At 39.3% G+C, this 13,603-nt stretch overlaps 1 protein-coding gene across 1 annotated transcript; it reads right to left on the bottom strand.

Annotated features, from left to right (window-relative positions):
• Positions 1 to 5,746: 5,746 nt before the first annotated feature.
• LOC130220655 (gastrula zinc finger protein XlCGF7.1-like) lies at positions 5,747 to 12,986 on the bottom strand. The gene is made up of 2 exons (XM_056452874.1): positions 12,804 to 12,986; positions 5,747 to 7,456 (listed from the first exon to the last, which is right to left on the bottom strand). The coding sequence occupies exon 2, from the start codon at positions 7,449 to 7,451 to the stop codon at positions 6,621 to 6,623; it is 831 nt and encodes a 276-aa protein (XP_056308849.1). The 5' UTR covers positions 7,452 to 7,456; positions 12,804 to 12,986; the 3' UTR covers positions 5,747 to 6,620.
• Between the last annotated feature and the right edge of the window lie 617 nt (positions 12,987 to 13,603).

Here is a 13,603-nt window from a genome sequence, read left to right as displayed (position 1 = left end):
ATATATATAATATTTATTATAAACAAAAGTTTTATTATTATTATCCAATTATTCTTCTAAATAATCTTAAATGTAACTGGAAAACAATGTTAAGACACAACTAGAGTGATATGCTAAGATCATTTAAGAAATCTTTAGCATAAATATTAATTTCATTTGAGTGAAATTCTATAAACAATTCAATAAAATACAAAAAAAGATGTTTTATAGAATTATCTGTTGTCTTAGACTTGACACATGGCAGATAATTAATTTATTAAGTCTTTACCTCTCTGACTCGTCATCCCTCCTTTTTGCTTCATACAAAAAAATCTATCAGGATGCCTGCTTAGTAAGATCACCATCATATTGTTTAAACTTTAGTTGTGTCGATTTGCAAAACAAAAAAGGCTGTTACGCCAGTTTTACAACGCATGAGCGGCGCGTGACAAGCAAGTAGTCTGCTTTTTTGGTGCGCATGTTAACTACCGGGAGCAGAAGAGCAGCGCGTGCGAGAGTGTTCATTTTGTGTCAGCATTGTCTTCTGAGGTGCAAGTACATTTAGTAAGTAAAGAAAAGATTGACGCAGCTTCTTCTACCGCAGTAAATTCTGTTTTTACTGTTGATATTTGGCTTCCGTTTAATCTGGAAGTGGCAATTTTGTTCTCTTTGACTCGTTGGATGGAAACGCTGCTTTATTCACAAGTCTTTTGTGCGATATTCCAGTTTTGGACATAAATTTAATTAATATATCAGGATGGAAACAGCTATTGCCGACATTTCAGTCACACAAAGAACAAAGTCACGTACGAGAATGGCTTGTCCTTTTTTAATGAATAATTAGCTTAAATTCACTGTCCTTTGACGGGGACATGTGCTTTTACTAGATTATACGGGATTATTATTCTTTCTAAAAACTATTTTTTTTATTATACTTGAATATTTAAATACTTTAAATGTAAACTTACGCATAACTTGAGCAGCTGTTTTCCCACGCTGTCTCTGTTTCCCTGATGCAGTAGTGTTGCTTTTTTAAATATATGCTCATATTTGCTATAACTTTACATGAGCAGATCATGTTCAGCTGGAGAAAGAAATGCTGATCTTATAGTCACCTATATGCCTTTTTATAGTCGCAGTGTGTGCGCTTAACTCTGAGTTGCTCTACTCAAAGTTGATTGACCTAACTCAGATCAGCTATTCTGAAACCCAAAACTCTGAATTTTTAATCTCTCTGTAAATCAACTCAGAGTTCAAGTTTAAACTCAGAGTTGGTTGAACCTCCTTACTGAAACAGGCCCCTGATCTGTTATTATCTGTTGTTGTGACATTACAACGCGCAGTGGTAGGCAAAGCGAGGCTTCATGAAACCCTGAAACAGCCGAAGAAAATGTGTCGAAACGTTTTGAAACCTGTCTCTACAGTGACACCTACTGGTCATTTTTTATGTATTGCTCTGGAACAGCTTCAGCAAAGAAACAGTTCAGCAAATTGATGTATTAAACCCCACGCTGTAGAGTTGAGGTTTCGAGTCATTTAGTGGAGCGGTGAGAGTTCCTGACTAGCATACACAAATAATGGGTTGGACCCTAGGGTGATACAGTTCTGAATATTAGTTTGTAAATGCTCTGCTCTTGTAACGTGATTTGTTTTAACATTGGTCTGACATCCGAATGAACACTTTGTGAATAAATATGTCTTGATTTTGGTTATAAAACATAAAGTAACATTATTAAAATACATCAAATCATAATTTCAGAGTATTTGTACAATACTCTGCAGTAGTTACTTTGAGCACACAATAGCCCACTAGGCTACATGATATAGAGGATTTTCCAGACCCCGTCAGTCAAACACAACTGAAAACTGGCCCAGTGCATGCTGAAGGTCCATGTTCGACGAAGCCAACAGAACAACATCATCTGCGAATAACAGAGATCCTGTGGTCCCCGAACTGGACCCCCTCCAGCCCAAGACTGCACTGTCCATAAAAATTAGGAACAGAATTGGTGACAAAGGACAACCCTTCAGTCTGCAATGACCAAAGCTTTGAATCACTTTATACACTTGACCTGGTGTTTCAAATCACCTTAAAAACGTGACCTGGGTGTTTTTGGATCATGCTTCAGTGCAGTGTTTCAAAACACTTGTGCTTTGGGGTATCGAAACATCAGTTTCACGTCATCCATCCCCAATGATGCGTTTTCCTTGCAGTCTTAGACCCTTGCCTTGTTTTATTGTTTATTCCTGTCTGCTTCCTGCCTTTTGACCCTCCACCTGTTGTATGACGATGTAGTGAAATTAGCTCAGTTTATGAATATTAACTATCAGTAATAATGAGTTATTAATAACTATTAATATTCTGAATTAACTTGTAAACCCCCCCCCCCCCCCCCTCCCCCCAATTCTGGTTAATTTGACCAAATAAATATACCAATGACCTCACCCGCTCTGTAATTACCTATTTATTTAGAAAGGGAATTATAACTACTTCTTGTGAAGTAGATTATTGTACTATTATTATTGTGTTATCATTATAATAGTTTAGAAATTATTAGTAACTCAATCAGCTTGTAGCAAGATCAATCATTTAATGACTTTTTTTCTGTGAGGCAAACAAAAACAATCCACGTGGTTATAGCGTGATTTATTGACTAGTCTGGTCGAGAAAGGTGTGTGTGGGTTGGGGGTTGGGGGGGAACCCCACACACACAAAAGGAACTCAAGTTTCTCCCGTCTCCCCATCTGCAATATAGATTAAGCAGCGACAATGGGTACCCAGCATCCAATAAGCATCTCGGGGTATCAAGGTGTCATGCGCCGCAACCTTTGTCTCCAGACTATCTGGAGCCGGAGGACATAAACTTCGAGCTAGTGAGAAATATGGTCTCTTAAAGCCGATCATCCTTTCTTCAGCTGCGGCCCATATGTTACAACCGCGACCCTGGATTTGCCTGTATACATCCGTTTACCCCTGTGTGGACCGTTGCTTGCCTGACCATTCTCTTGTAATAAACCTGTATGTGGATCTGATACGGCTTCTCTGACATTATTTACAGACTGACAGACAGCATGCAGGGCTGGAGCAAGCTGAACTGACACTGTAGGCAAACAACACGCATCACGCTGCCCTCATTTTAAAAGTAAAAACAGAAGTGACGGGTGTCATGGACGAAAGTGAGGACCAAGGGGTGGACGCCACCCTCACCATTCTGCCGCCCTAGGCAGCTGCCTAGGTCACCTCTATGAACGCGCCAGCCCTGACAGCATGCAAGACAGGCATGATGTTTCCTGGTGACGTAGAGCTGATCTGCCAATCACTGATACACTCTGCTCCACGCTAACATCATGTCTAGACAGACTATGCCCTCTGACATCCAGACCAACCCGAGCCAGTCCTCCTGCACCCTGGCTCTCTGATGTTCTCCGTGAGCATCGCTCAAAACTTCGGGCTGCTGAGAGAAGTTGGCGAAAAACAAAAAATCCTGAACAGCTCATAACATACCAAACTCTTCTGTCTTCTTTCTCGACTGAGGTTACTTCTGCAAAGCAGACATACTTCCGTCAGAAAGTCAACAGTGCCACCAATCCTCGCTTGCTTTTTAAAACATTTTCCTCCCTCCTTCACCCTCCTCCTCCACCCGCATCCTCCACACTCACTACTGATGACTTTGCTACATTCTTTTGCACCAAAACTGCAAAAATCAGTGCTCAATTTGCTGCACCTACAACAAACACGCAAGATACACCACCAACACCACACACACTCACCTCTTTCTCCCAGCTCTCTGAGTCTGAGGTGTCCAATCTCGTGCTATCAAGCCATGCAACCACCTGTCCGCTAGATCCCATTCCCTCTCATCTCCTGCAAGCCATTTCTCCTGCAGTCATACCAACACTGACTCACATAATTAACACATCTCTTGACTCTGGTCTATTCCCTACTTCATTTAAGCAGGCTAGAGTAACCCCTCTGCTAAAGAAACCCAACCTGGATCAAACGCTACTTGAAAACTACCGACCGGTATCCCTGCTTCCATTCATGGCCAAGATTTTGGAGAAAGTAGTGTTCAATCAAGTCCTAGACTTTCTTACTCAAAACAACCTCATGGACAACAAGCAATCTGGCTGTAAGAAAGGCCACTCAACTGAGACTGCCCTGCTCTCGGTCGTGGAGGACCTCAGACTGGCTAAAGCAGACTCTAAATCATCTGTCCTCATCTTGCTGGATTTATCAGCTGCTTTTGACACTGTAAACCACCAGATCCTGCTATCTACGCTTGAGTCACTGGGCGTCGCAGGCACTGTTATTCAATGGTTCAGTTCCTACCTCTCGGACAGGTCATTCAGGGTGTCGTGGAGGGGAGAGGTGTCCAACCTACAGCATCTATACACTGGGGTACCTCAGGGCTCTGTGCTTGGACCACTTCTCTTCTCTATCTACACGGCATCTTTAGGAACAGTCATCCAGAAACATGGTTTTTCCTACCACTGCTATGCTGATGACACCCAGCTATACCTCTCTTTCCACCCTGATGATCCCTCGGTTCCAGCTAGCATTTCAGCCTGCCTGTCAGACATTTCACTCTGGATGAAAGATCATCATCTCCAGCTTAACCTCATGAAAACGGAAATGCTTGAAGTTTCTGCCAACCCGACTCTTCACCATAACTTTTCAATCCAGATGGATGGAGCAACCATCACTGCATCCAAAATGGTAAAAAGCCTTGGAGTTACGATTGATGACCAACTGAACTTCTCTGACCACATTTCTAGAACTGACCGATCTTGCAGATTCGCACTCTACAACATCAGAAAGGTCCGACCCTTCCTATCTGAACATACAGCTCAACTCATTGTTCAAGCTCTTGTCCTCTCCAAACTGGACTATTGCAACTCTCTGCTAGCCGGGCTACCAGCTAGTTCTATCAAACCTCTTCAGCTGCTTCAGAACGCAGCAGCACGAGTGGTCTTTGATGAACCCAAAAGAGCACATGTCACTCCGCTACTCACCCGTTTGCACTGGCTTCCAGTTGCTGCCCGCATCAAATTCAAAGCTCTGACGTTTGCTTACAAAGTGACCTCTAGCTGTGCTCCTTCGTATCTGCTCTCACTTCTGCAGATATATGTGCCCTCCAGAAACTTGCGTTCTGTGAAGGAACGTCGCCTCGTTGTTCCATCCCAAAGAGGGAAGAAATCACTTTCCCGAACTCTCACATTCAATCTGCCCAGTTGGTGGAATGAACTCCCTAACTACATCAGAACAGCCGAGTCACTTGCTGTCTTCAAGAAACGACTAAAAACGCAACTGTTTAGTCTCCACTTTTCCTCCTAATCTGCAATTGCCTCTCTGGCTATACCACTAACTGCGCCCTCTTTCTCTCTCTCTCTCTCTCTCTCTCTATAAAAAAAAAAATAATAATAAAAAAAAAAAAAAATTTCTACTAATGTATTGCTTCTTAGACTTTTACACGCCTGAAACTTGTCTATAGCGCTTGTTCACTGCTGCTCTTATAGTTGTGTAAATTGCTTCCTTGTCCTCATTTGTAAGTCGCTTTGGATAAAAGCGTCTGCTAAATGACTAAATGTAAATGTAAACACATTCAAGAGTTCACACTTAGCAGATGATGGATTATAAAGCTTGTTTGGTATGCTGTTCCAGGAGAGAGCCCTGAGCTCATAAGATCCTCAAGCCCAGGGCTCTGTCTCTTTTTGCAGAGTGAGAGGGGAGTTTGAGGTAGGCAGGTAGGTCTTGAGAGACCCCTTCCCCACCCCCTTATTTAGAGCTGATGACAGATTATAAATTGCTATATAGAGATATGCTGCTGGATAAGAGCTCGACTATAGTGCTGATTTAGATTTGCAAAACTCACTGCATGCCGTCACCTCCGCATTAAAGGTCGTCAATTTCACAACACATGAGTGGCGCGTGAGCAGCAAGTATTTTATTCGTCGTGCATGTTAACAACCGGGACTCGCACCGGGAGAAGAGCAACGCATCAAGCAGGGTCCAGCAGGAGCGGTGTGTGAGGCACCCGCACCCGGGTATAGTTTTCTGCGCACATGCAGAGATGCGTCAGTTTGCTTTTTGATTCAACTACATTGCTTTTACCAGCGGTAGTTCGGTGCACATAGAGAATAACGTCTTTATTCCGGGGTTACCACTCTTAATGAGTACACTTTGCATATGAAGTAAATCATATATCAGAGCATTGACTGGGGCACTGGTAAAATTAGGTCTAGCGACACCCCTGGTGCTAACCACTGGGCCACCATAGAAAGGGAAAGGTGGAGGTGTAGGAGTGGAAAGGGAGATTCTTCTAGGCGAAGATAACTAAAATAAGAAACTCTGGTTATGCGGGATCAGCAGTGATCAATCATAAGCACGTGTTACTCTCGAAATTAGTTTATAAATAAACTTCACTTAGGTTAGCTGACTAATCAGAGCCCGATGAGGGCGAGCGTTATAGACGGAACCAGGAAATATAGTAGTCATTTTCATGATAGTTCAGTAGCTGTATAAAATGAAGGTAAGATATGTGAACAAATAACATGATTTTTTACAAATGAATAACAAACACACATTGTTTTGCACCCCTTAAACACAATCAAACCTTTAAAAAACACTGTAGACCACCCCTTTAAGGTTTCTCTCCAGAGTGAATCTTCTCATGTCTTCTCAGATTTCCTAAATCACTGAATCTCCTGTCGCAGTGTGAACACATGTAAGGTTTCTCTCCAGTGTGAATCCTCTCATGTCTTCTCAGATCTCCTAAATAACTGAATCTCTTGTCACAGTGTGAACACTTGTACGGTTTCTCCCCAGTGTGAACCCTCGCATGTATTTTCATTTCTGCAAACCGACTGAATCTCTTATTGCACAGTGAACAAATGTAAGGTTTCTCTCCAGTGTGAATTCTCTCATGTCTTTTCAAATTTTCAGCCGTAATAAAGGTCTTCTCACACTCAAAGCACATATACTCTCCCACACCGGTGTGGATCTTCTGATGACTTCTTAAACTTTCTTGCCGTGTGAAACTCTTCCCACAGTCAGAGCATGAATAAAGCTTCTCCTGTGTATGAACTCTAAGGTGGCTCTTCAGCTCTGAAGCCCTCAAAAATGTTTTTCCACACTGATCACATTTGTGTGTTTTCTCTCCAGTGTGGATCAGCATGTGATTAATAAGGTTTGTTGATACTCCGAAACTCTTCCCACACTGAGAACATGTGAATGGTTTCTCTCCGGTGTGGACCCTCATGTGAATATTAAGGTTTGATAATTGACTGAAACTCTTCCCACACTGAGAACATGTGAATGGTTTTTCTCCAGTGTGGACCCTCATGTGACGCTGGAGACTCTGTTTGTGTGCCAGACTCTTTCCACACTGAGGGCAGGTGACACATTCTTTGTCTTTTCTCTTCAGTGAGTCAGTTTTTTCACTCATTTTCTCATGACGGTGTGTGTCCTCCATCAGGCCTGAAATAAAAATGAAAAAAGACTGCCTTTTAAATGACATGACAACACGCTGACATAATAATAATAATAATAATAATATATTTTATAAGGGTCCATCCAGTTGGTCCAATGACGGAGTCTACTGGTGGATGAAGGTTCACTCCTTTTCAGTGGACAATGCCGTTTTCAGGGTATATACAGGAATCATGTAGCGAAATTCATTAGCGAAATTCTTTTTTAAAACTGTTTGCATAGATTTCAAGACCTCATCGTCACTTTAGGTTTCAACTAGTAACACTGGTGACATTTGAAAATACAGCATATTACAAGCACAACTAAAGAGTCTTAGCTTGAGAAAACTCCTTGTCAATGCAATATAAGTCAGAATAATGGGAATGAGGAGTAAGAGGATTATTTAAACGACTACCTCCTTATGAAAGTGATAGATTGTATAAATAGTTTCATAAGCAAACAAGTATCTGTTTGGCCTACAGGAACCCAAGCATGGTTGGACGGGGTCATATCCTTTGTTATGAAGTAGTGTTTCACAGACAGCACTTTGGGTTAAGTTACTTGAAGACTGATGGGTTAACATTGCTGCTGAGGAACTGTACTATTCACTGTCTTTAATAAAGTCTTCTCCCCATAATGACTTTGGTAAACTTACTTATTTTATGTAACAGAGTAATCCTAAACATTGGCGAGCCACCAGTGAATAGGGTTGGGTACCGAAACCCAGTGCCATTATAGCACCGGTACTTTTGTAACCGATTTGTACCGGACCGAATCAGCATATGAATTTCGGTACCTAATTTCGGTACAACTGGTGCTGCGACAAGGACCTAAGAAGCATCAAGGGGTGCACCAAAGGCACACATAGGTAAGCGTTGTCTAACCCTTTAAGTATTTTATAGTCTTTTATTCAGATTAAAGTGTAATTTAAAGACTTAATCAGATAACTACGAAAGTTGAAATAATTAGTCAAATTATTTGTAACTGATGTGTTGTGTAAACCAAAACATATTCAATAAATATAAAAGGAGGCTATTAATACTGACCTTAATTTTTTTTATTAAAACCTGCTTTTATTCAAGAAATAAACAATATGACTTATTATGACTCCAGAATAATTATTATTTTAGGAAACACTGAGAAAATTTTCAGAAACATTTTAAATGAATGCGAGGGCAAAATTAATTGACTTCAACTGTAGGCATATCTGTTAAAGTTTACCGGTGCAACAATGTGCCCTGACGTACTTAAATGTTAGAGATGTGTTCTCCTACACCAGTACAAAGTGACTTGTCAAATAAATGAAATGAATGAAGGAAGATTATTTTGAGTTTAAGCTATTTAATTATCTTGTTTATGAAGACTGCAGAGTGATGCATGAAAAAATGACTTTGAATAATTTTTTAAGTATTTTGTGATGCTTGTTAAAATGTGCCCCCCAAAAATACAAGTGGTGCTGACTACAACACGTAAGACGGGATCATGAAAGAAACATTCAAAAAGCAACTCATGTATACACTTTAATCATATTATTGTCTTGTTCAGATTAAGGCAAATCATTAGATTACTGATAACCATGTAAACACAGTCATAAGCCACAACCCTAGAAAAAAGGAGTTCAGTATTTTGCTGACAGCCTGTCCACAGGTTAGTAGTGAGCTAATGTAATTTCATAATGCAAATCTTAAATTCATGCTCACCCACAAATGATCAATGGAAATATATATATAAATAATTAAATATATAACATTTAAATTGATGTTTACTTTAAACTTTAATTTAATTATTTAATTATTGGGGGTGTCAAAAATTTATTGTTTCTTCGGTGCATCGCAGACGCGGACAATTCGGTATCGGTTCAGTAATAATCATAACCGGTTACTTTGTACTGACGTCATTTATCTCATATGCGCTCTGTCGCGAGGGAGGCGAGTGCGGGTATTTACAACACTACAGGCGCTAACCACTTAAAAATTTCACTGTGTGTGTTTTCTGGAAAGTGTTTCACTGGAACTTACAGCAGAAGCCCCTATTTCACTGCGATTGAGGGAATGAAAGTACTCCATTTCTCTCTCTAACTGTGGCCCATTTCACCTGCTGGCGTGACTTTTCCTCCCCTCTCCTTTCCTCTCGGCTGTATGCATTCCCGCGGCTGTACCTGTGCATTGTCGCGGGACCCGACCAGATTTCATGCGGCGCGGGAATAAATTTTAACAGGAGTGGGCGGTCTCACAATATCGCTCCCGAGCGAGTGGGCGAGCATGCAAACGCGCGTGGTGTGTGTGTGTGAGAGTGTGCGTTTGTTTGGTGCTGTCTATGTTTGTGTATGTGTGTGAATGACAGACAGTGAGGTGCTGTGTGTCCATGTGTGTATGTGTTTATACACACAGCTTGTTATAGCCACACCCCAAAATACAACACTGTGTATGGAAAGCATCGTCAATGCACTGAAATATCAAATTGAACCGAATCGATGACATGATAATCGTAACCGAACCGTGAGACCAGTATAGGTTAACACCTCTATTATTATATTGTTCCATTAAAATAATTTTTCAAAACATTTTGCAAATAAAAGATGTTTCTAGAGTCATCCACTATAATTTTGTGGCTCAAAAGTATCGGTTCAGGCACCGTTTCGGCACCGGTATCGTTTTAAAAGTATCGATTTGGCACCGTTATCGAAATGAAAACCCAAATGATACCCAACCCTACCAGTGAACAGATAAGCCAAACACAGCTAAATCTAACAAAAGGTTCATAAGAAAGAGAAATACAAATCAATAACTAGACTAGTAAACAAACACTTTATGTGGGTATGTCATGTAAAAGGTGTTAAATGCTAAACGTTTTTAAATTTGTCTTTTAAAGGGCACCTATGGTAAAAAATCTACTTTTCAAGCTATTTGGACAGACATATGTGTAGGAATAGTGTATAGACTGTCATATTGGGGTGATATAAACACACCCAGGCCTTTTTTTATAACAACGGTGGACCAATTGGAGCGGTTTCCAGCCACGACTCAGTTCGTATTTCTGCCACACCACAGAGCGCCATCAGAATAGTCTAATTTTAAATAACATGCGAATGTGCGCATCTGGTGTGTGATACTTCCAACTGTCATGTGCGCGCCGTGTTGTGGTGCATCCGGTGTGTGATGCACTTTGACTCCCATTTAACACAACTCAACACTTCCATCGATAAAGACACTGATGCACTGAGCTTGATTTTTCATGGCCGACTGTGATTGTTTTTCCAAGCAACAATATGCACTTAATACATTTCCGTGAGCTCTCTGTTCAATCGCACTGTGCAATTCTGATGAATTGGAATGGATCGAAAATAAATAGGAAATTTAATTAGTCTGCTGCCTTTATCAAGTAGTCAATCATCAATATAATGTGACAAACATACAAATACAAACTATTGCAATATATCGTGATATACTGTATCGTGATATACTGTATCGTGATATACTGTATCGTGACTCATGTATCGTGATATACTGTATCGTGACTCATGTATCGTGATATACTGTATCGTGACTCATGTATCGTGATATACTGTATCGTGATATACTGTATCATGACTCATGTATCGTGATATACTGTATCGTGACTCATGTATCGTGATATACTGTATCGTGATATACTGTATCGTGATATACTGTATCGTGACTCTTCTATCGTGATATACTGTATCGTGACTCATGTATCGTGATATACTGTATCGTGACTCATGTATCGTGATATACTGTATCGTGACTCATGTATCGTGATATACTGTATCGTGACTCATGTATCGTGACATATTGTATTGTGACTCATGTATCATATCGTGAGGCTCTTGCCAATACACAGCCCTGCTCAACACATCCATTGATAAAGACACTGATGTACTGAGATTGATTTTTCTCGGCCGACTGTGATTATTTTACCCAGCAAATTGGTCGATTACATATTTTAGAATAATTTAGAATTTTTAAAAATAGGAAAAAATGAACAAATAATAAATGAAATGAAATGAGTATGTGACCGACTATTTCTGTCTGCTCTATCACAGGCTGAGGCAACAACTGCGCTTTCATTATGATCCATCCAGCAAGATTTTACTGATTTCATAAACTACACTGCACCCCAATATTCAGATTAAATTAAGACAAACTTTGGAAAACAACGTCTACACAGTATATTCATTTTGGACAATGAAATGAAATTAAAGACTTTAAAATGCATAAAACACTGATCAAACCTTGATTCTTGCTCAAAAAGATAAAATAAACCAGAAAAACACAACGAGCTGCTGTCTATATATTTAGTGAATTACAGCTTGTTAATGTGCAAATACATTTACAGTACATTAATAAATAATTATTTTAGCTCATCAATTTTACAGCCTATTATTGTTTTATACACAAAGCTAACATTTCATGGATCAGTAATAGTTTACAATAATTTAGTCCATTAGTTCATGTATTTAATAATATTAAGTCTGAATAATTCTGTAAATTAATCATAGTTCAACATTTACTAATGCCTTAATAAAATCTAAAGTTGTGCTTCTTAACATGAGTTAATGAACAGAGATTTAACATGAACTTACGTTGTTTAACTTAAATATTGTTAACAAAGATGGATGAATACCGTAATTAATGTATTACTAATTGTTTGTTCATGTTAGTAAAGGCATTAATCAACCTTTAACTTGCCAATATTATAATACCAATTACTTTAATGTGTTACCCATAACTCTAACTAACTAAATAACTACACTTTTCTGCACAATTTCATGAAGTGAAAAATACTACAGTAACTTATAGTTATTTGAATAATACTATAGTGTTTTGAACCATATAATAAAGTGTATTTACAACTGTGTAACTGAATGTTGAAGCAGTAACTATGGTGAAATGAGAAAATGCTCTGCCTACTGTAGTAAACATGAGTTTTTACTGCAGTAAACTGTGGTGTGTTGTAATATAGTTGTTGAAAATGTAGTCCAGTGTTGGGTGTTTTGTATTTATACTACACTATTTACTATAAATGACTCCAGTATTTGTCCATGAGGGTGAAATTAGTGAACACAGCATTTGATTTGCCGCTAATAAAGATCAGACAAATCCTGAAGTATAAGAATGTGTGAAAGTAAACAGGAATCATAACCTGTGCTTTTACCGCGAGAAGCTTTTACATCGAGAGCTTTAATAAAGAGGTTAGTGGCCAAAACCAAGCAAAAACAAAGCTGAAAACAGCGCGGGAACCGACACTGAAGAGGAACACAGCCGAGAGAAAAACACTTGAATATTGAGAAAGTAGGAATCTGAACTAATAAATAAGGAGAGAAACACAACGTTACCTGTTTACATATGAACACGTTAAAAGTCCGCTATTCCTGATCGCTTTCACAGAGGAATTGACAGTCAAGAGCCAGGATATAATGAATAAAGGCAGGAGTTGTGTCGTGTTCGCTAAATAATCTCTCTAGAGTTTATAAAAGCTGAAGTGTAGCCTCTTTGTTTCTTCTCATCTTCAACACGAGTTTAATGTTGCTTGTTCTGAGCTTTTACTCCAGCGCCTCCGCTATCAGTGTGCTGTGTACTACTGCCATCTAGAGGACAATCACAGCAACAGCGACTTACAGCGGTAACCGGGCATCAGGAGGAAATCAGGTTCAGTAAAACTAACCATTTCAGAATCAATGTTAAGCAGACAATAAATAAATAAATAAATGACCAACAAAAACATTGAATACAACTTCTTGTTTTAACTCAACTCATCATAGGACAAACAAAACAATGAATTTACAGCAGACACCACACATGAAATAATACTATAGTAAATAGTGAGCGGAGTGAAGCGGCAAGAATTTCTACTGCTCCACACTCCATGTGTTTTGTATCCGGCCCTCTCCACACTGTAGGCTAAACTCCGCTGTTGTCATTACTAAAGAAATTAAGTTAATATAATTGACGTTACTTAAAATATCAAGTTTTGGCATCAAAACTTAAACAGGTGTGTTTAACTTACTCATTAGGCAGCAAAAACCTTTAATTAATATTTTAAGTTCTCTGAATTTAACATTTTAATTTGTTTAAACGATTCACCACACTGTAAAAAGTGATTCATTACTTAAACAGAGTAAATCAATTACCTTAA

This window comes from Danio aesculapii, chromosome 3 (genome assembly GCF_903798145.1).
Source record: "Danio aesculapii chromosome 3, fDanAes4.1, whole genome shotgun sequence".
NCBI lineage: Eukaryota > Metazoa > Chordata > Actinopteri > Cypriniformes > Danionidae > Danio > Danio aesculapii.
This window is presented reverse-complemented; position numbering and strand designations above follow the sequence as displayed.

Bases quoted from the DNA above. Each gene is read 5' to 3' on its own strand.
- LOC130220655 (XM_056452874.1), bottom strand. From the start codon at position 7,451: ATGGAGGACACACACCGTCATGAGAAAATGAGTGAAAAAACTGACTCA.